The sequence below is a fragment of the Gopherus flavomarginatus genome, chromosome 2 (genome assembly GCF_025201925.1).
Source record: "Gopherus flavomarginatus isolate rGopFla2 chromosome 2, rGopFla2.mat.asm, whole genome shotgun sequence".
In the NCBI taxonomy this organism is placed as follows: Eukaryota; Metazoa; Chordata; order Testudines; family Testudinidae; genus Gopherus; species Gopherus flavomarginatus.
Window position 1 is genome coordinate 206,632,335 of NC_066618.1, and position 23,948 is coordinate 206,656,282.

The 23,948-nt window shown below is 41.8% G+C and overlaps 1 protein-coding gene across 1 annotated transcript in view; it reads right to left on the minus strand.

Moving 5' to 3' along the window:
- Positions 1-23,948, minus strand: part of CEP192 (centrosomal protein 192) — a 187,149-nt gene that overhangs the window by 140,449 nt on the left and 22,752 nt on the right. Inside the window, exons 5-10 of the mRNA XM_050938869.1 lie at positions 23,046-23,203; positions 16,696-16,745; positions 15,465-15,597; positions 6,905-7,062; positions 4,271-4,417; positions 3,849-3,993 (exon numbers count right to left, since the gene is read on the minus strand). Coding sequence (XP_050794826.1) covers positions 3,849-3,993; positions 4,271-4,417; positions 6,905-7,062; positions 15,465-15,597; positions 16,696-16,745; positions 23,046-23,203 — 791 coding nt within the window. The remainder of the gene's footprint in view (positions 1-3,848; positions 3,994-4,270; positions 4,418-6,904; positions 7,063-15,464; positions 15,598-16,695; positions 16,746-23,045; positions 23,204-23,948) is intronic.

The following is a 23,948-nucleotide window of genomic DNA, read 5'->3' on the forward strand; positions in this document are numbered from 1 at the left end:
TCTGTATCAATAGAGGAGGAGGCTAGGCTGTGGGATCTATCTGGCCAAAAGCATCTTGAAGGAACAGTTGCTATGAGGTAAATAATAATTCTAGTATTTGCTACATGGTTCCCATCAATTTACCTCCTAGTGGGGGCAAGTGATAAATAACTGTAGGGCAGCTTGCCAAACTGGGTCTCATCTACAGGCTTAACAATGAACTAAATGATTAGTAAATGTATGACAAAACTCCAAGTAGCTGACCTATAAATTTCTGAAAGAGGGACTCCCATGGAAGCATGCTACTACTGATGTTATCTGACCTTTCACAGACGATGTCCTAACCTAAGAGAGAGGTGGTTGTTTGTTCAACACATTGAAGACCTTACTACTATGATACCCACTTCAAGAATCTGAGAGGTAACAGTTTGTTTCAGATTGATCTTCAGAAGTTACAAAGAGCCTAAACTATTTACAAAACGGCTGTGCTGTTCACAGTTAAAGACAATCTAAGAACATTCAGTGTATGAACATAGCCAATGCAGAAGAACTATGAGAATCAGGAGCAAAACACAGGTAAGTGTATACATTGCTTAATAAGAGAATCTGAAACACTTTTGGTAAAAGTTTCAGATGCAGTATAAGAATAACACGGTACGTGGGAAATATGGTGTATACAGGGCCTGCTACCAACAGCTGGATTTCACACACAGTGGGCCAAAGTAATAGCTACCAAAAACACTGTCTTAATGGAAAGGTGGTAGAATGAACGTGACATAGGTTAAATAAAGAGGTTATATCAACGATAGAAGCACCACATTCAAGTCTTAGATAAGAAAAAGCTCATTGACTGGTGGAAACATATGAAGCAGGCCCACCTGAAACCCTAGTACAGTGTGGCGGGAATAACTGAATGACTCTCAAAAGGTGAATGAAGTGGCGACAGCAGTTAAGTACACTGCAACAGGGCTAACAGACAGACCTGAGGGCTTCAAAGACAGTAGATAGTCCAAGGTAACAAACAGAGGAGTCCATGGGTTGAAGAGATCTTTTAATGGATCATACTGAAAAACACCTTCACTTATCTCTGTATGTCAGTCTTTTAAAAATCTTCCTGTTCTGAGTCAAAATGTCCTGTACTGCCTTGGAACAGCTCCTGTCAACAGCCAGCCAGCTAGCCTTCATGCTGTTAGTTATAGAGTTGCCTGGTCCAGATACAACCCAAGACTTTGATTCTGAGAAATGATGCTTAGGAAGTCTGGAAGTGGGAGAGAGAGAGAGAGAGAGAGAGTCAGGTGCATCCCATTGGAGTATCAGAACTGACGCACCAATGCCAGAACTACCAGCTGGCCCCCTCCTGTCGTACCTTCCTCAGGATTCTGGGATTTAACAAGCTGGGAGGAAATATACAGGAGTTCCCTTCCAACTGAATCAGGATATATTTGCCAGAGAACTCAGACTCCTCCCCACAAGCAAAAACTAAATAGAACACTATGCTACCAAAGCCAATACAAAGAGGTCTATGGTGGCGGGGGGGGGACCCACCATTCTAGGATGTTCTGATCAAGAACGGAGTCCAGGACTCCATTTATAGGTCGTGCAGCCATTTCTGCTGAGCTAATCCACTAGATCATTTTGGATACCGGGTAAGTGAAAGTCCATTAGGTTGAGCCGATGAAGAATGGATCGATTCCACTTCCTAATTTAAGGGAGACAATCTCACTCCATCTGTTCCTGTAACACACTGGTGTCATACTGTTCATGAGGATTTGGGTTGTGATGCCCTGCAGGAGGGGTGGAAACTCCTTGCAGGCTAGATGGATAGCCCTGAATTCTAGTATTATGTGCAATGTGCTCCACCCTGGACCACAGGACCCGTACTTAAAGGTTGCCCAGATGCTTCAGCCCTCTTTGGATAAGTCTGTAACGAAGGTTTGAGGGGCTGGGGAGAGAGAATTAAAACATTACACCACACAAGATGTTTTAAAAGTCTGTCCACCACAGCAGAGATTCCAGCACTTCCGTGGGACCTCTACAGATAAGTCCATGCTGTGTCTAATCAGTTGGTAAACAGATTTCACCCATCCTTAAAGAGGGAAGAGACTCAACCTTGCACTTTGAGTCACAAAAACAAGTGTCACAGTATGTGTCACAGCAAACTGAACCAGACTCTTCACACTGAAATTTCTGGCAGAGAAGAGGTGTGAAGTGAAATGACACATTGCGCAAGACTTTCCTTGAGAAAGGTACCACCACTGCTCATATAAACTATAAAATGGATAGGGGTGAGGGTGGATTTTGCCTGTAGTAAGCCTCAAGCCTAGCCAGGAGCATAGATGGAAAATTATCTGAACCTCCATGGCCTGCTGTGATCAGTGACCCCCGAATCAACCTGTTATCAAGATACAGGTACAAGTAAAGCCCTTGTCTCCTCAGGTGAGAAGCTACCACGAAAAAAGAAATTTGGTAAAAACTCTTGCAGCTGTTGACAGTCCAAATGGTCAGATTCTGAACTGATAGCGAAGGTCATTGACCATGAAGCACAGACACTTGTTAGCTGAACAAATGCACACATGGAAGCATCTATAAACTGACTCATGAAATAATTCATGGGATCTAAAGCGGGGATTACAGAAAAAAGGACGAGCATTTGACACCTGAAGTGACAAATGAAGAGGATCACATCCTCTTTTCTTCTTCTGAATAAGGAAGTAAAGAGAACAGAATCCCTTGCTGCAGAACTCGAGGCATCATCTCCACTGTATCCAACAGAAGAAGAGTCTCTCTGAATGCAATAGGCAATTCTGAGAGGGGTCCCTGAAGAGAGACAGAAGATGGCAGAGGAGTTGACTTGCATGTCCCTTCTAGGTAACTTCCAAGACCCATTGGTCAATCGTAACTGCAATCTGTGCAGCCACAAAAAAAGAAAGGAAATGCCAAAAGGATGGAGAAAGGGAAATGATCCCCCCAAAAAATCAGTCCACGCTCTTGACAGCAGCATCAAACCTGACATCTTTGGCCAGAAGAAAACTGTATCCTTCATCAGATCAGCCAAGTAGTCCTTCACTTACCAGGCATTCAAAATGATTTAGTGGATTAGCTCAGCAGAAATGGCTGCTCCACCCATGAATGGACTCTGTTCTGATCCAAAGCCTATTAAGTCAACAGGAGTGTTTTGAATCAGGCCCTAAAACAAGAGTATAGAAGGGATATATAGTTCCTCAGATTCAGAATCTGAATGTTCTTAAACTGCTAACTAACAACTTTGCCAGACAAGATTAAGGTGAGGGATAGGAACGGAAATACTGAAAGCTAACCTTAAGAAAATATGTACATTTTGTACTTTTTTACCCCTACCTCCTTCCCAGCAAGAACACCCAAACACCAACTGAATTCCAAAACCTTCTATAAATCTTGACTTCTTGGATGAACAACCTTTAAGACTGCTCTAGCACAGTCCCTGTTTGCTAAGTTTACTCATTGTGGGCTTTGTTTTCCCCAGCCTCAAAGAGTGGATGGACACAGTTGAGTAACGAGTCACCAAGCAAGTTCGGGAACCATAATTGTTTATCATTTTAAATTAGTAAAAATACCATTCTGGGAAGATTCTAAGTTACAAGAGACTTGGAGTAACAACGACATCAATCCATTTTTATTTTTATTTAGATAGTCACACTAATTTTCTGTATTCATTTTCAGGGGGAAAGTTGCCTAGCCATTTTTTTAAGGGGGCTGAAAAGGAAGTGTAATCTCAACTACATTTTAGTGTCTTCCCTGTGATAAAGTTTTCAAGTAGTGCGCATTAGCAATTTATGAACAGAAGCTCTAAACTTACCAAAAGAAAGTACACAACTGCCAAACACACATACCTGTTACTGATAGACCAATAACCTGATGCTCTGCAGACTGACTGTATTCTATTTTGGAATTATTGGCTACTGTTCCAACAGAAGTCTCATCAGAACTATTGCCTTCTAGTCCAGGTCTAAAACTTGGCTTGTCAGTTTCGCGTATCTGTTGAAGAAATAGGTGCAGAGCTACAATAGCTACATCTACAGAGTTGTTCAAGTTAACAGTAAACCATTTACAAAACAACACTTGTAGTGCAAAGATTTAAGATTAAGAGTTATTCAATTTTAATAAACTTTCTGATGAGGAACAGTACTGTCCCTGTTAGCTTAGTCACTTACCAGCTTTCAAACTTACTTTCATGCTTCTGTTCCAAGGAAGATTATTTAGATAATGAAGAAGACAGTTTAATAAGATTTAGTCGTCAAATAGTCCTACGTACCAGTTGTCTTACCATTTTTGGCAAGAAGAATGGTTCTGTTTGTACATTATGTCCAGCTTTCTCCAATTCATGTGAATCTTCATAACTAGCAGTTGCAGAATCCATTCCTGTGGCAGCTTGGTGAATATGAGGCATTTGGAAATCCTCCTAATGCATTAACATTTACAATTCAGCTACAGTAACAACATTTGATTATTCTTAAACAGTCACTGCCTCCATAATATTGAATTGTGTGAAGCAAAGTACCTCCTTTGACCAGAAGTACACTGTTCACTTTCATGTTATAATCCCGATGTTAATCTGATATTACAGCTACAATAGTTTCTGCAGACAAATATTACAAGATATTTTAGCCAAGGGTCTTGCAGATTAACATAGTAAATATTATGAAAATACTGTGCAAAAAAACCCAAACAAACCACATACCATGCATTTCCTTAAACTTCAGAAACGCAGTGATAGATCAGGAAGGTTTTTGCTTGTCTGTTAATTAAGTTTCTTCAAATAATACTCCCATTCCATCCACATAGAACTCTAAAAACTATTTAACATTAATGTAATTCGAAATGCTGAATCAGCAAGTGCAGCAACATTCAATATAATGAAACATGTGAAATACGGCCACCTCACTGCTCTGTAGTTACTGTAAGGTAATGTGCACACCATTCCCAGATGTGGTCCCTGGAGCAGCCTTTAATTCCCCCAAGAAGGGATTTCTCCTTCTGAGGGTACAGACCACCAAAATACTGTCTTAAACATGAGCATGTGCACTTGGAGACTGTAATGACATTCTCATGGCCCCCAATATACTGAAAAAAAAAATTTCAAAGCCCTTTAGAATACGAAAAATTCCTTAAGTTATTTCAAAAGACCTTTAAATATCAAGTCAAGGTAAATGCTGTTTACCACTTTTACAGATCAAGTGGAAAAATGGAATGAGAGACTTTGTCCAAGGTGAAAATGAAAAGAATAGTAAATAGGCTTAACCACTACTAAGACCTTGTAGGGGCTGTTAAATTCAAAACTAAGGTCACAAAGGCAAGCAGTTTATGTGTAATAGGTACAGTTCCAGAGGAAGGATGCCACCCCATCTAACATCCCATCGAGCATATTTACCACTAATAGTCAAAAAACAATTAATTGCTAAAATTAGGCTATCCCATCATACCATCCCTTCCATAAACTTATCAAACTTAGTCTTGAAGCCAGATATGCTTCCACTGCTCCCCTTGGAAAGCTGCTCCAGAACTTCACTCCTCTGATGGTTAGAAACTTTGATCTCATTTCAAGTCTAAACTTCCTGATGGCCAGTTTATAGCCATTTGTTCTTGTGTCCACATTGGTACTAGGCTTAAATAATTCCTCTCCCTCCCTAATATTTATCCCTCTGATAGATTTAGAGAGAGCAATCATACCTCCCCTCAGCCTTCTTTTGCTTAGGCTAAACAAGCCAAGCTCTTTGAGTCTCCTTTCATAAGACAGGTTTTCCATTCCTCGGATCACCCTAGTAGCCCTTCTATGTATCTGTTCCAGTTTGAATTCATCCTTCTTAAACATGGGAGACCAGAACTGCACACAATATTCCACATGAGGTCTCACCAGTACCTTGTATAACAGTACTAACACCTCCTTATTTTTTACTGGAAATACCTCGCCTAACACATCCCAAGACTGTATTAGCTTTTTTCACAGCCCTATCCCATTGGCGGCTCACAGTTATCCTATGGTCAACCCCTAACTCTGAGGTCCTTCTCCTCCTTTGTTACATCTAGTTGATGAGTCCCCAATTTATAACAAAAATTCTTGTTATTAATCCCTAAATGCATGACCTTGCACTTTTCACTATTAAATTTCATCCTATTACTATTACTCCAATTTACAAGGTCATCCAGATCTTCCTGTATGATATCCCAGTGCTTCTTTGTGTTAGCAGTATCTCCCAGCTTTGCATCATCCGCAAGCTTTATTAGCACACTCCCACTTTTTGTGCCAAGGTCAGTAATAAAAAGAAAAAGATTGGTCCCAAAAGCCATCTCTGAGGAACTGCACTAGTAACCTCCTTCTAGCCTGACCCACTGTAATCTCCCCTTTAACCAGTTTCTTATCCTCCTTTCAATTTTCATATTGACCCCCCGTCTTTTCCAATTAAACTAATAATTCCCCATGTGGAACCATATCAAATGCCTTACTGAAATTGAGGAAACTAGATCCACTGTGTTTCCTTTATCTAAAAAAATCTGTTATCTTCTCAAAGAAGGAGATCAGGTTGGTTTGGCATGAGCAACCTTTTGTAAAACCATGTTGTATTTTGTCCCAATTACCATTGACCTCAACGTCCTTAACAACTTTCTCATTCAAATTTTTTTCCAAGACCTTGCATACTACAGATGTTAAACTGACAGGCCTGTAGTTACCCAGATCATTTTCCCCCCTTTCTCAAAAACAGCAACTATGTTAGCAATTCTCCAATCATATGGTACAACCCCTGAGTTTACAGATTCATTAAAAAATTCTTGCTAATGGGCTTGCAATTTCATGTGCCAGTTCCTTTAATATTCTTGGGTGAAGATTATCTGGGCCCCCTGATTTAGTTCCATTAAGCTGTTGGCCTGAACCCATTATTTTTAGACCTACCTGTTTTAATCCATTTTCAGGCAGCTTCAATGCTGTACTACATTCTGAAAGTTCCTGTCTTTCACAATCACCTCTTGGCACTTCTGGTGACACCAGCTGTTTGAAATAGGCTTCCAGTTGGTTGTCATAGAACTCTTCATCATCAATATTGTCATCTACTGATATACAGAAATGAATTAAAAGTATGTATTGCTAGAGATGTATAAATTATATATATATATATATATATATATATATATATATATATATATATATATATATATATATATATGGATAAAAATGACCCCTATTACCATAGCATCAGTGCATGTCATAATATTCAATGTACTGAACATCGCAACACCCTTATGAGGCAAGGAAATACTATTGTCCCCATGCTATCAACAGAGAACTGAGACAAAGAAACTATGACTTACCCAATGTTACACAAGAAAACTGTGGTAAAGCAAGCAATTGGACCTGGATCTGCAAAGTACAGCTAATAGGGATTTCTTTGTTTTTTTAATATAAAATGTCTTTTTACTGAAAAATGCCAATTACTCAAAACAAAAATTTTGCAGGAAGGGATTGGTTTTCATCAGTTTCTCAACTCAAATTTGAAAAAAGATGTTAAACAAGATGTTTTGACATTTTCTAAACATTTGACATTTTCTAAACAAAATGAATTAAACTTTTACAGTATTTTGAATATCAGAAGGGTAGCCGTGTTAAGTCTGGATCTGTAAAAGCAGCAAAGAGTCCTGTGGCACCTTGTAGACTAACAGACATATAGAAGCATGACCTTTCGTGGGTGAATACCCACTTTATCGGATGCATCAAGCATTTTGAACGTAAAGCTAATTATAGTACAAAGCCCTTTTAAAATAAAAATGGTTAAAATTGAAACCTAGTTATTAAGTTGATCAACAGGTATGCAATCTGTCAGTCAATCTAAGATAAATTCTTTTCACATCCCATAAAAATTTTGGAAATTCTTCCTATTCCTGAATCAGGATGGAAAATTGAAATTTTGAATGCTCTCAAACCAAAAAGCCCAAATATTTTTTCCACTCATGTCAGTTGAAACATTTACTTACACTTTTAGTTACATTTTTGTAACCATGCTGAAGATGAATTTGATAGTGCTTTTAGAAACACCCACCACTGTTTCAGTACATATTTAACTGAAGTGGTAGCTACCACTATGCATCTGTCTACTCTCAGACACCCGTGCTGGTCTGTGCCTGTTGACTCAGGATAGTGAGACTCACGCTAAGGAGTTGTTTAATTGCAGTCTAGATATTTGCCCAGTTTTACAACAAGCTACGTAAAAAACACTAATGAAGTCAGTACAAACTAAAATTTCATACAGGCAATGACTTGTTTATACTGCTCTCTACACTATACACTGAAATGTAAACACAATATTTATATTCCAAATGATTTATAATTATATGGCAAAAAAGAGAAGGTAAACAACTTTTCAGTAATATTGTGCTACAACACTTAGTATTTTTATAAAATACATTAAGAGATCGGGCCACATTTTGAATGAAGATAAAAAATATCTGGTAACTGCATCATTCCCTAAATATAATACATCCTGTGCACCAAATGAGAAGATGAAGTTACTCACCTTGCGCAGAACAATGGTTCTTCGAGATGTGTCCCCCTATCAGTGTTTTACTATAGGTGTATCTGCGTTCATGTGCTTCTGATCGGAGATCTTTAGTAGCAGTGTCCATTCAGCTTGCGCATGCATTCCCCCACCTTATGTTCTGCCTCAAGGCTAATTAGTGCTGTGCAGGCGAGCTACCCTCAGTTCCTTCTCTACCACAGAGTCCTTATCAAGAACTCCAAAGCAGAGAGGAGGAGGGCAGGTTGTGGAGCACCGATATGGGGGCACATCTTGAAGAACCATTGTTACTGCACAAGGTGAGTAACTTCCTCTTCTTGAGTAGCGTCCCTGTGGGTGCTCCAGTGTGGGTGACTCTTGAGCAGTACCCAGATAGAAGGTTGGGGCTTCAGCGTTAAGCTTTTTAATGGATAATACTGCACAACTAAAGCTAGTGTCAGAAGCAGAGTTCCCAGTAATTGCATTGTGTTCTGCAAAAGTATGCATGGATACCCAAGTGGCTGCTCTGCAGATTTCCAAGTTGCAACATTCTTGAGGAAGGCAACCGAGGAGGCAACAAACCTTGTGGAGTGTGGGCAGTTCCAGATGGAGCTATTACACTGCGAACCTGATAGCAGCGTTTGATACAGTAAGAGACCCATTTGGAGAGCCTTTGGCTGATACTGCCGCACCTTTAGACTGATCTGCAGTGGAAAGGAAGAGCTTAGGAGGAGATTTCCTAAAAGCCTTTGTCCTATCCAGGTAGAAGGTCAGGGGTCTCCTAACACCTAGCATGTGTAGTATGGCCTCTGTTATCATGGTAAAGTTTAGATAAAAGGTCAGGAGGTGAACTGGTTGGTTCATGTGAAAAGATGAGGTCATCTAGTGTATGAACTCTGGGTGTGGCCCAAGAGTAACCCTGTCGTTAAAGAAAACCGTAAAACTGGGGTGCACAATAAATGTCACTATTTCCCCTATTCTCCTCGCCAAGGTGATGGCGACCAGAAATGCCGTTTTCATTGACAGGTGTGTGAATGAACGAACAAGTGGTCATAGGTTCAAAGGGTGGTCTAGTCAGGCTCTTTAAAATTAAGTTCCTACTGCCACATGGGATTGGATGTCTGGGCTCAGTAAAAAGGTTTGCTATGCTCTTGAGCAACCTCTTTGTAGTTGAGTGTGAGAAAACTGAGTATCCCTTTATTTGTTGATGGCTGCCAAGTGTACATTGAGTGAAATGACAGATAAACTGACTCAAGAAATCAGGATTGTCATCTAAAACCATGGGGGAGTAGAAGATGCCAAGGTAATGTGCCTGGAATTTCATCAAACTTGAAACCTGGTCCACTTTTGTGGGTAAATTTGACAGGTAGCTGATTTCCTACTGTGCAGTAACACTTCTTGTACCTCTACAGAGTTGGAGCTCTCTGTGTGTTGGAATCATGAAGTAACCACGCCTTGAGCCAGAGTATCCTCAGATTGCAATGGAGAGTGCGTCCTTTGTTCTGTGAGAGGAGGTAAGGAGTGGGTTGAAGAGAGATCCATGAACACCGCCAGGTACAGGTACATCTGTCTTGGCCAGGTAGGAGCAATCAATATGACATTTAATTTTTCTATTTTTAACAGGACCTTCAATAGCAGAGGGAACGGGAAAAAGGCATGTAGAAGGCCCTTGTTCCATGGAAGGAGGAGAGCATCCCAAATGAGTGCTGTCAAGGGCCTGCCGTGGAACAATAGCATACGCATTTCTTGTTCAGAAAAGTGGCCTATTGTCTGTATCCTCCATTGACAAAATAGGTTGTCAAGTACTGCTGGGTCCCACTTGTGGTCATGTGAGAACCTGCGACTCAGACGGTCCGTTTTTGTGTTCTGCACTCCTGGTAGATAGGTCACTGATATTAGAAAAATGTGGGAAATGCACCTGTTCCAGAGCTTTAGCGCTCCTGCGCAGAGGGCGGATGACCTGGCGCCCCCAATAATTTATGTAGTACATGCACACAATGGTTGTCTGTCATGATTTGTGTGTGTGTACCTCTGATCAGTGGAAGAGAGTGAGTGCAAGTACTCATGACCACTTTGAGTTCAAGGAGGTTGATGTAGCGAGTATCCTCCACAGGCAACCATTTGCCCTGAGTCATGAGATGGTTGAGATAGGCACTTCAACCTCTGAGGGATGGATCCATAGTGAGAAGTACTGATGTGGTGGCTGTGTGAACGGGACACCTGTGCAAACGTTTGTTGGATCTTTTCACCAGTCTAAGGAGTGTTTGGCCCAGGAAGGCATCGAGAGAGGTTTGTCTAACCTGTCATTGGCCTGTGAACCAAGCTGAACCACATCTGCAGGCCCCTTACATGAAGTCTGGCATGAGATATTACCAACGTGCCTGCTGCCATGTGTCCCAGAAGCTGGAGACAATGTCTGGCTGACATTTCAGGCCTGGTTTCCACTGTCTCTATAAGCACAGACAGGCTGTGAAATCTGTGCTGTGGAAGGAGAGCTCTTGTTTGCCCCTATATATTCAAAGCATTGTACCAGAGCTAGGGTTGATTTTTGGATGTTAATTAGTATGCCCAGTTTTGTGAATACATCCATAATTCTGTAGGTGGCCACAGGGCTTCTTCGAAGGAGTGGGCCCTGAGAAGACAGTCATCTAAATATGGCTAGATCATGATCCCCTGGGTACATAGGTGGGCCACCACTATGGAGAGGACCTTGTTGAATACTTTGGAAGCCAGTGAGAGGCCAAAAGGGAGTACTCTGTACTGCCAATGGTCCTGACCCAGAGTATATTGGAGAAACATCTGTGAGATGGCAGGATTGATATGTGGAACCATGCATCCTGGAGGTCAAGAATCCATCTCCCCGTTGCAGCGATGAAATAATTGCAGCTAGTGTGACCGTCTTGCATTTTTGAGCCTTTATGTGTTTGTTCAGTGCTCTGAGATCCAGTATGGATCTACATCGTCCCTTTTTCTTGGGGAACAGAAAATATCTAGAGTAAAACAAACACTTGGCCTTCGAGATGTAGTGGGATGGGTTCCATGGCTCTTAGGTGAGGAGGTGAACTCTCAGTAGTCTCCCTCTTCAGGGACCCTTCTGACAAGACAGAGGTGGGGAGAAGGAAGGTGAAGTGAATCGAATATCCATGAGAGATCATTTCCAAAACCCATCTGTCAGAACACCTACGCCAACCACCAGCAGATCCAGCCACCAGTTGAGGGAGGAGATAAACTGGTGGAAGTACTATGATAACCAAGTCCAGATGGTGGTGGTTTGACAAGTACAATGAAGTCAACCATGCCTGGAGGAACCTGAGGCATAGTCTTATGTACTGCACTATGTACATACATGCAGTCATGTGGCCCAAAAGCCTCAAACCACTCCAGGCTGTTGTAATCAGGTGGTCCTTGAGACGCAGAATCAGGGACTTGATTGTCTGAAATATATCTTCTAGGAGGAAGGCTCTGGCCTGGGTAGAGTCGAGCACTACTCCAATAAACTCTATCCTCTGCACTGGAGTGAGGGTGGATTTCAGAATGTTTATTAGCAGGCCTAGGGCCTTGACAGTTGACGGGATAAGGTGGATGCTGGACTCCACCTGATCCCTGACCAGCCAGTCATCCAGATATGGGTAGACTTGCACCCCTTGTCCCTTCGGTTAGGCTGCAACTCCGGCCATGCACCTTGGAAACACTCACTGGGATGCTGACAGGACAAACAGACGACTGCAAATTGGTAGTGTGTGGGGTTCATGATAAACCTGAGGAACCTTTTGTGTCCTTGAAAGATCAATATGTGAAAGTAAACGTGACTCTAACCGAGGGTGGTGTACCAGTCCCCTGGATCCAGGGAGGGGATAATGGAAGCCAAGGAGACCAAAAGGAACTTCAGCTTCCTAAGGTAACTGATGAGCTGGCACAGGTCTAGAACAGATCTGAGACCACTCTTGACTTTTGGAATTAGGAAATAATGGGAGTAAAATCCTTTGTCCCTTAAATCCTATGGAACCTCTTCCACGACTCCCACTCAAAGGAACAACTAAACTTCCTAGGCCAGAAGTTGCTCATGAGAGGGGTCTCTGAGGAGGGACAGAGAGAGAGGGTGTGATGGAGGGGTAGAACTGAACTGGAGGGAGATCTCACTTCCACTGTGTTCAGTACACAACAGTCTGTAGTGATATGGGTCCAGACCCAGCTGAAGTGGGACAAGCAGTCCGTAGGCAAAGAAGAAACAGGATCCGGAAACCAGTACAACATCCTTGAGCATCCTGTCAAAAAATAGCATGGTGTGGCATCGGAGGGAAACTATTTAGATTTTATAGCAATGTCCACCACTATCTTGTCTAGCTTCTCATCGAAAAGGTGGCTTTTGTAAATCTGGCAAGCACAGCACCTGCTTTGAATGGCCATCCACCTTCCAGGGCGAAGCTATTGGTGGTGCCTGGTTACTGAGCTGGAGGACACAGCTTTGACTGAGAATCTCATCACATTCATTGAGACATGAGTAGGGTGATCACACGTCCTGTTTTGGCTGGGACAGTCCTAGACATCCCAATTTTTTTGGCAAAACTGGGCATTTGTCCTATTTGCTCTTGAAAATCCCAGATTTGGCAAAAAGTGGGGTGTGCCTCAAGGGTGGCACAGAGGAATGTTTGAAGGAGCAGCTCGGGCCAGCTGTGCACAGGGAGGAGGGGGTCAGGGGAGCCCTGAACTGGGTCTCATTTTCCCTTTGGGAAATATAGTCACTCTTGGAATGAGCAACTAATGCTGTTGCCAGAGAAACTTTCTTTAATGTAGAGCCAATATCAGGGTGATGTCTATCCTTGAGAGTTCAGAGAACTAAGAGAGAGATGCCCTAGCAAAGCAAGCAACTGCTAGGTATGTCCTGAGTGAGGAGGTCTCAGAGTCTTTTTTGAGAGTGGACCCCATTTTTCTATCCATGGAATTCTTATGCAGCAATTCCTCTTCTGAGGGGATAATCATATCTTTGTTAAGGGAAGCTACAGTAGCAGCAATCTTCATATCTCAGTAACTGGGACTTAGGTGCTACAGGATTCAGAAACCAAACCTTCATTTTTGTTCATGTGCTTTCCCTTATCTGGCTTACCCCATTCATCCTGGTTACTATTTTGAAGGAGGAGTGCAGGAGAATCATGTCCTCAAAGTAGGATTTTGAGAGGAAAAATTTGCTCAGAGGTTTATTCTCAGGATTTTGCTCAGATTCAATCTGAATAGTGCACACAACCTTGTTGCACATAACCTTTGCTGAGTCTTTCCCTGGTCCTGATCAGAGTCCCAGCCCAACAATTCATCATCCTCTATAGAGGAGGGAGAAGAGGAAGACGATTCATTCCTCCTAGATCTTTTATGCTTTTCCCCTTTGATTTTTTAGCTTGCTTAGAGAGTGTACGAGCTCCTTTGCAGCCTTTTGCAGCTAGCCTTGCTAAGGGCCTGAAGTCCTCTTGCAGGATCTCTAGTGAGTCATCACCTGCTAGGATTAATTTCCTAGGGAGGGAGGGAAACACTTCCAGAACCCTCCTGGCCAAATTGGGAAGGAGGGGAGTGCTGATAAACCCTGCTTTTCCAAAAGCGCTCAGGAGCCATTTTAGGACGGAGGGGAGCGGAGAAAGGGGAGGAGGAGGAGGATTGTGACCCCTCAAGTCTGCCATCTGTGTTCTCCAGGGGCCCCTTGGAACTTTCGCCTTGAGTTGGCTGACCAGGGTCCTCCTCATCCTTGGCCAGAGCACGGAGAGGCTCTAGACTTCTGGTCCATTTTTCCTGTGTTGGCTCTGTGGCTGCTTCTGCGCATACAGGATCCCACGTGCCAGTCTGAATAATAGCCAAGGGACTTAACACAGCGAGGGACAGAAGGCTGGGTGCAGGCTGGGCACAACTCACCATCTGCCAAGTCCGGGAGGGCAGTCTCACAAATGGAGCACTGTTTGGATTTCACTTAGTACTTTTTAGAGTGCTGTGCCATACCTGGAAGTGCAGAGGAGACAGCAGGGAGGCACTGCAGCTGAGGTTCTGGGGGTGAGTTCCAACATCCAGCTAAAAAACTGGCACATTAGGAGAAGGGAAGTCACTGCTTACTACTACCTAAATTTTGACCAGAAAAACCTTAAGCAGGTGTGAAGATGAAAGCTGTAAAAATCACCATCCACACACTGCCACAGAGACATTGGAAGAAAGCAGGAGCTGTGACCAGACTATGAGAATCCCAAACTCTGATTTGCCTCCAAGAACTTCAGAAAGAGAGGAGAGCGGCCCACACCTCAAGAACTGTGGGAGATGCTGAGATCAAGAAAGTCTTTAATTGCATACTATCATAACGCACGTGCTCTAAGAGACAGAATTAAGGTTGACTGAACTTTGGCAAATTTCAGTCTCTTGACACTGCAATTTAAGTAAGTTTCTTTTAACTTTTTTTGTATGAAATATACAAGTAAGGTTAAAAGTCTTGCAAACGGAAATAAAGAATGAGAAGGTTTCAAGTGTGCACTTCTAAGTCTAGGACTCGGTTGTTCTGTCACAACAGACAACTAATTAGAGTTGTATTCACTACCCAGAGTTGCTAGTCTCTATGTAAATTGACTGCTCTTCTCCTTAAACTTTTGATTCACAGCACCAACAGAGCACAGTTCACCTTTTAATTTCTAGCTAGCTAAAATCATGTCAGTTAATACCAAGTTCCGCAATGAATTCTCTATGCACCAATATTGTAACAACCACAGGATGCCTTTAATTGTAGGTACCTTTAATTGTACAAGTTTACTTACTCGTTTTAAGCATAAGTTCAAAAAAAAAATCTAGCCTTAAATTTTAGAGGTACTTTCTTCTCATCAACATTTATGAACCTCTCATGCAGGATTAGTAGCAAGAATGGATTCATGTCATTAAAAAAGAAGTTATCTGTTGGAACCAATATACATGAAAAGATGCTACAAGTTAAATTATAATATACTGTACCAACTGAGTTTCCTTCTAGGCTTGCAAGAGACAGCAGTTTCTCATTTTCTAAGAAACCTGAAAGACTTGTGCTGAAATGGTCACTTAAGTTGGTGGAAGGTGAAATTTTTTCTCCAGGATCAGGTGCACCAATCTATGAACGAAATTAAAGCATGTAAGTGCTTAAGTGTTCTCAACTACTGTATAAATCAGTAGTTTAAACAGCTTCTTCACGTGTTAGTCACTTTCTTTAGTAATCTAACCACGACTCTTCCCTCTCTTTGCATTCTCTCACCATGAGTTCTGGTTGTGATGCACCTTGTGTTCTCCTTGCAGCCGTTCCCAGAAAGAGTAATAAAGACAGGTACAAGGAAGACAGGAACTTGGAAAGTAGAGAGGAAAAGGCTGACTCTTAACTATATTAAATGTTTAAAGATTTCTAGATGGAAAACTAAGCACTTGAAGTTTTCCATGTGGAAAAGAGCCATTACTCCTATATTCTACATTGAAGCATGCAGAAGGATTTGCTTGAGCAAGGTTCATGACCTGTTAAAGCAAAACTCCACCCCCTGTGGGCCTCATACACCAACCCAATTGAAATTGTTGCATGGAAAGTCACGCAATTATTGAAAAGTTAGTTTTGAAATTTTGCTTCAGCTGAATCTAGTTAACTAAAAATGAAGTATTTTAAAAATTCCATACCTTTGAGATCTACATGCACTTATACACATTTATATCATACCAACACCATAAACAAGCAGATGATTCATTCCAATTCCACTTGTAAGACTATCAACAAACACTGAACTTACAGAAATGACAGAACTTCTTGGATGTGATTCAAGTAAGGCCTTATGAATAAGGAATCAATTTTTAAGAGTTTAAAGGCAATTAGTGGTCCCCTCTAAAATGAGGGATTAAACTACATAGCACAATTCAAATTATCTGGGTGACTCATTGCAAGATCAATATCCCTTTTCCAGAAGTAAAGTATTGAAGTTAAAGGGAAAGCCATCAAGCCATTATTTGGCAAAGCTGCAAAACATCAGTAGCAAGTTATTTCTGCCTTTATTACTGTAAATTATGTTGCAAAGTGGATGATGTTACAAATTTAAGGGACACAGAAGATGATAAACTGAGCCAGTAAGGTTTGTTTCTTTCTACAGAAAACGTATCCCCTTATTTATGTTAATACAGTTTTTCTTGTTTAAAAAGGAGTTCTTTAGTTTCCCAGCACATGGAACAGATTTACCTGGTTTTCCTTTTTACTTTGTGGTAATGAACATATTCCAATGGACAAATCTGTAACAAAAAAGAGTGTTATTTAACAGCACCTTGAATTTGTTCCTATATTACAATACTAAATTTGTATATTCACACTTTATCATAACCATTATTGGAGAATTCGTTGATGAATTTTCGTATCATGGCCCCCAAAGTTCCATTGAACCTTTCCACCAGGCCATTGGTTTGATGGTGGTACGGGGTGAAAACCAAGTGATTCACCCCATGAGTTTCCCACAGTTTTTCCATGGTCCCTGCCAGGAAATTAGACCCTGAATCTGTAAGGATGTCAGAGGGCCAACCTACCCTGGCAAAGATGTCTGTTAGGGCCAGGCACACAGTGTTAGCCCTGGTGTTGCCTAGAGCTACTGCTTCTGGCCATCGGGTAGCAAAGTCCACTAAAGTCAGTACGTACTGCTTTCCTCTGGGCGTCTTTTTTGGGAAAGGGCCCAGAATATCCACAGCTACTCGCTGAAATGGGACCTCAATTATGGGGAGTGGCTGGAGAGGGGCCTTGACCTGGTCTTGAGGCTTTCCCACTCTTTGGCATACCTCACAAGACCGGACATACTTGGCAACGTCCTTGCCCATCCCCTCCCAGTGGAAGGACTTCCCCAACCGGTCCTTGGTTCTGTTCACCCCAGCATGGCCACTGGGATGATCATGGGCTAAGCTTAAGAGCTTCCCCCGGTACTTAGTTGGAACCACCAACTGTTTTTGCGGCTGCCATTCTTCCCGGTGTCCACCAGAAAGAATTTCCTTGTATAAAAGTCCTTGGTCTATAACAAACCGGGATCGATTAGAAGAGCTGAGAGGCGGTGGGGTGCTCCGTGCCGCCGCCCAAGCTTCCTGAAGGCTGTCATCCGCTTCCTGCTCAGTCTGGAACTGTTCTCTTGAGGCTGGGGTCACCAGTTCTTCCTCAGACTGTGGACTTGGGCTTGGTCCCTCTGGAAGCAATGTAGGTGATGGAGTTGTTTCCGTTGCTGGTGAACCGCTCTCCGCTGGTGCACCTGAGGTTATTTCAGGCTCTGGATGAGCCTTTTGGGTATGGCTGTCTGTTGCTTCTGCCAGTTTTGGCTCGCTGGCGCCCTCTGGCGTTGAGTTTGAAGATGGGGTTGCACTTGCTGGTGCTGGTTGTTGTTCCAGTTCCAGGCCTGGGACTGGAGGTGTTGTGGCTGTTTCAGTGGTTGGCATGGAATCCGGGTCCACTACCTCTGTCTGGGTCTCTGGTAACACAGACGGGGCCTCTGTGGACGGCTCAGGAACAGGAATGGGTCTGGAAGCTTGCCTGGTTTGGCTACGTGTAACCATTCCCACTCTCTTGGCCCGCCTCACTTGGTTGGCCAAGTCTTCCCCCAGTAGCATGGGGATAGGATAATTGTCATAGACTGCAAAAGTCCACATTCCTGACCAGCCTTTGTACTGGACAGGCAGTTGAGCTGTAGGCAAGTCTACAGCTTGTGACATGAAGGGGTAAATTGTAACTTTGGCCTTTGGGTTGATGAATTTGGGGTCAACGAAGGATTGGTGGATAGCTGACACTTGTGCCCCCGTGTCTCTCCACGCAGTAACCTTCTTTCCGCCCACTCTCAAATTTTCCCTTCGCTCCAAGGGTATTTGAGAGGCATCTGGGCCTGGGGATCTTTGGTGTGATGGTGGTGTAATGAATTGCACTCGCATGGTGTTCTTTGGACAGTTGGCCTTGATATGTCCCAGTTCATTACACTTAAAGCATCTTCCATCTGATGGGTCACTGGGCCGAGGTGAGTTACTGGAGACTGGTGAGGTGGAAGAGTAGGGTGTCTGTGGCTTTACTTGGGTGGTATGTGGGGTCTTTGGCTGTCCTCGGTTGTAGGGTTTATGGTCTGTGTGCCCCCTGGGGTAATCGTTCCCCTTGACAGTAGCTTTCTTGCTTTCTGCCACTTCCATCCATTTGGCTCCAATCTCCCCCGCCTCAGTGAGATCTTTGGGTTTTCCATCTTGTATGTACCGGGTGATGTCTTCAGGAACACCATCCAAGAACTGCTCCATTTGTATGAGTTCTTCCAAGGTTTGAATGTTGTGTCCTGTTATCCAGGCCTCATAGTTTTTTGCAACGTAGTAGGTGTGTTTGGGAAATGACACATCTGGTTTCCACTTTTGGGTTCTGAAGCGCCGACAGGCATGATCTGGGGTTATCCCCATTCTGTATCTGGCCTTGGTTTGAAAAAGTTTATAGTCATTCATTTGCTGCTTAGGATTTCAGCTGCCACCTCTGCTAAAGGTCCACTGAGCTGTGACCTTAATTCTACCATGTACTGGTCTTCGGGGATGCTGTACCCAAGACAGGCTCTTTCAAAATTTTCCAAGAAGGCCTCGGTGTCATCCCCTGCCTTGTAGGTGGGAAATTTCCTGTGCTGTGGAGCAATAATTGGTGCCGGGTTGTTAGGGTTGGCTGGCACATGCAGCCCAGCTTTTGCCAAGTCCAGTTCATGTTTTCTCTGTTTTTCCTTCTCTTCATTCTCTTTTTGTTGTTTTTCCATGTCTCGGCGGTGGGCCGCCTCTTCTTCTTCTTGCTTCCTTCTGTGGGCCAACTCTTCTTCTGCTTGTTTCCTTCGGTAGGCCACCTCTTCTTCTTCTAATTTTCTTTTGTGTGCTGCCTCTTTGATTTGTTCTTCTCTTTTTTTCATCTCCATTTGTCTCCTGTGTTCAGCTTCTTTGAATTGCTCTTCGGCCTCAATTTTTGCCTTAGAAGTCATGATTCCTGTTCTCTTGTGTTGGGGTGCCCTCCGGTGTTTATCTTCTGAACTGCAGGTTCTCTGTTGCCTCCTGAAGTCTGCCTAGCAACAGTGCCTTTAGCTAATCTTCAATGTTAAGTAAACCTGAAAAACCACTTTATTTGCATATATATAGTGCTGGTAATGACTCTCAATGGGAGTGCTATTGTCACAAAAGATTCTTTGTCACAGCTTAATGGTCTCTTGCTATTTATGCAAGCCACAAACTGCCAGAGAGAGCAGAAAAAAAAAATCCTCTTTTAAACCCAAACTGTTTCTCTCTGCTAAAAAGCCCTTAGCAGAGAAGAGAAAAAAATAATATTCCTACTGGCTTCTGGATTTTGTCTATATCCCAACCGCTGCTACTCATATCATAACCTTAGTCCCAGATTTGGACCTTAGCGTCCAAAATATGGGGGTTAGCATAAAAACCTCCAAGCTTAGCTACCAGCTTGGACCTGGTAGTTGCTGCCACCACCCAAAAAATTAGAGTGTTTTGGGGCACTCTGGTCCCCCTGAAAAACCTTCCCTGGGGACCCCAAGACCCAAATCCCTTGAGTCTCACAACAAAGGGAAATAATCCTTTCTCCCTTCCCCCCTCCAGGTGCTCCTGGAGAGATACACAGACACAAGCTCTGTGAATCCAAACAGAGTGACTCCCCCTCTCCGTTCCCAGTCCTGGAAACAAAAGCACTTTAGAGGAAATGCAAAATCAGGCTAGCAAATTCAACACACACAGATCTCCCCCTGATTTCTTCCTCCCACCAATTCCCTGGTGAGTACAGACTCAATTTCCCTGAAATTTCCCAGAAAAGAAAACTCCAACAGGTCTTAAAAGAAAGCTTTATATAAAAAAAGAAAGGAAAAATACATACAAATGGTCTCTCTGTATTAAGGTGACAAAATACAGGGTCAATTGCTTAAAAGAATATTGAATAAACAGCCTTATTCAAAAAGAATACCAATCAAAGCACTCCAGCACTTATATTCATGCAAATACCAAAGAAAAGAAACCATATAACTTACTATCTGATCTCTTTGTCCTTACACTTAGAAACAGAAGAGTAGAAAGCAGAAACTACTTCTCCAAAGCTCAGAGAAAGCAGGCAGACAGACAAAAGACTCAGACACAAACTTCCCTCCACCCAGAGTTGAAAAAATCCGGTTTCCTGATTGGTCCTCTGGTCAGGTGCTTCAGGTGAAAGAGACATTAACCCTTAGCTATCTGTTTATGACACACTTCCCTTGTGAACAAGGAATAATTATAACTACAATAAACTAAGCTTCTTGGGGCAAGGACTTATTATTTAGTTTGTCAAGTATTATGCACACTTTATGGTACCATAAAATAAGTTACCTTATGACAAAATCCACATTTCTGGGATTATGTATTTCTGATTATTCTTATTACACTAATATCAAGATACCCAATAGAAATTGGGGCTTCATGGTGATTGGCAGTGCACAAACTGAACAAGACAATGTTTACTCCAAGGTCTTAGAATCTACTTAGACAAGATAGGATGGGAGGGGAAATAGAGGGTTGAAGTGACTTGCTGAAGATCAGAGACAGTCAGTGGCAGACACTGAAATAACAGGTCTTTTGAGTCTCAGGCCTGGTCTACATATGGGGAGTAGGGGGGGTTATTAGTTGGTATGAAAATAGCTTAGCTGAAATCGACATACTCAGAGCTACTTAACACAGTGTCTTCACTGCGGTAGGTCGACTGCTGCTGCTCCTCTGTTGACTCCTCCTATGCTTCTCGCTCCAATGGAGTACCGGAGTTGACAGGACAGCGCTTGGCGGTCAATTTATCGCGTCTTTGCTAGATGTGATAAATTGACCCTGCTGAATCGATCACTCCGGAGGTAAGTATAGACATGCCCTCTGTACTATGTTCTAGCCACTGCATCACACTGTTTCTTTCATCACTTACAATTACCTTGTGTTCCCTCCATACATTACCCACACATGGTTTCAATTATTGTATTTTAAGCTCTTCGTGAGCAGAGGGTCCTTTCTTTTTGTCTTTGTACAGTACCTAGCACACTAGGGCTCTGAACCCCTTGAGGATCTCTAGGTACCAGTGCAATGCGGGGGGGGGGTGGGGGGGGGAAACCAACAACAACTTGGCATGAACTACTGTCTTGAAAAATTCACTAATCGAGAACTTATTCTTGTTGGTCTACAGAACTGTTTCAAGCCCAAGTGGACCACAAGATGTTACTGAAAGGCATTGGTGTCACCTAATATAATTCTGGAATACTGGACAGTTAACTTTGCAAGCTTCCCAGTTCCAAAAAAACAAAAAAAAAAAAAACACCTGAAGTTTGTCTTGGCATTTTTGTAACGGTTACTTCTTCCTATAAAATAGGGACAGGTATTTTAGTCCAAGGCTACTGTTGAAATTTCAAGATATCTGTTTTATGTTCAAAAGGAACTATTTTCTAATTTCATTAGGCCAGTAAAGTGGATGCACCTTTTCTAGTCTGATATCTTTTCTAACTAGTTAGTATTTCCCATTTATTGGAGAAACAGGAATATAGGAGAGAGACCTCACTATTGACGCATAAAATATTATTTATTTAAAACATTAATATTGTTTACAATGCAATTAATTTTTTAATCATTTGACAGCCCTATTGAAAATCTAACAATATCTGTGTATATTCTAGTTACGATGTAAAACATTCAGACTGGTTAAAGAAATTGCAGGAGTTTTCTTCTTGCTGTCCTCAAGAACAAGCTCTAAAAGAGTTTATATAAATTCAAAAAAGTCTGTTTTTTAAACCATTTGCTTCAACTTTTGTGCCAATTTCTTTTATACTATGTTTTGAAAAATGGATGTAACCAAAGTGCAAACAGAGCATTTTATGGAGTCCCTGGGGTTTCCTAATATTTGCACTCAAATATTAGAAAGCTAGTTTAATAAAATACTGACTTTTTTTTACGATCAGGTTACTTATTACTATCTTGCTTCCCCTTAACTCTCTGTTCTTATTTCATTGCAGCATGATTTTAGCAGCTGGAATTCCAAACTACTGGAATTAGGTATTAATGGATCATATCATTTGAAAACTAGACTAAATGCTTTTAGGCAATATAAAGCAAGATCTAGAAGTCAGTGCAACTGAAGGTAATGGTCACTGAATTGATCAGAGCGGAAGAGGAAAAAGGAAAAGCGCTAATAAAAATATGATTTTGTGGTTTCACACCTGATAAATAAGTGACGTATACCCCTGGAATACTGAAACCCACAATTTTCCAGTAGTGTTCAGGATTAGTTTCCAGTTCGTCATTTGTAAGACATCAGACCTTAGATTTGTCAATGGACCCCTAGTCTTGCTTTGCTTTTTTACCACAGATTTAAACTTAATATAACAAGTTTCAAACCAAAGACAAATTGATTCGTAGAGAATGGAAACTGAAGTAAAAATTTCCAGTTGAGAAGAGCTCTTCCTATTTATACTTATATTTATTTTATAACAAAATAAGATACATCTTTGTTATAGTGTAAGTACATTGGACCACTAAGTGCAAGGATTTCTAAAAGATAAATACCTTCCAAGTGTTCAATTGGTAATATGTCAAACAAGGTATCTTGACTGAGACTTGAACACTCAGCGATCACATCCTGGTTGTGCCCTCTCTGTACTAAGTTTGACTCTTTCAAACCATCAGAAACGGGTTGAGCTTCTGTAATTAGTGTAGTAACTCCCCTAGGAAAAAAAAAAAATTTAGTAACACTTTAAGCCAAAATTTTATCACAATCAGTATAGAGTCTCTCTTACTTTGTGGACATATAAGTGTGTCTTTATTCTCTTTATAACCCAGAGTACAAATACTGCTGTGTAACCTAGACTAGATAGATTTAAAGATGATTATAAAATGGCAAAAAATATCTGCTACTTATTAAAAGAACACTGAACTTGAAAAATCTAGTCACTTGCAAAGTAGTAGTTCAAGGTACTACTTGTCACTGAATCCCTGCTAACAATTTGTGGTTTTAACAAATACGAAAATGTATTACAAGTGTCTCTCTTCGCTGTTGCTGTGTGGAAAACAGACTGGCTACACAAAACACTGTTAAACGCTCAAAATAATTAAAATAAAGAGGTATTCATTCCTTTAGTCTTTCAGATATAGTATTAGGTTTTAATTTAAGGGTTATATAACATTGCCCTATCCCAATTTCAAATTACCCTCTTGCTTCTGGTTGTCAGGTAGAAGTCTTTAGGCCTAAGTCTTGTCTACACCAGTCAAAGTGCACAGAAACCACTGTTGCAGCTCCATCAGTGGCATCAACGGTTACTACTGAAGGAATTCTGCATCAAAAAATTATGTGCCAAAAAATTATGTGCACAATATTTAAAATTCTGCAAATTTTGTCAAATAAACGTGGCTCCATCATGGCAGTGGGGAGCACGGGCCACTGGCTGCATTGATGTGGAAGATCACCCTGAA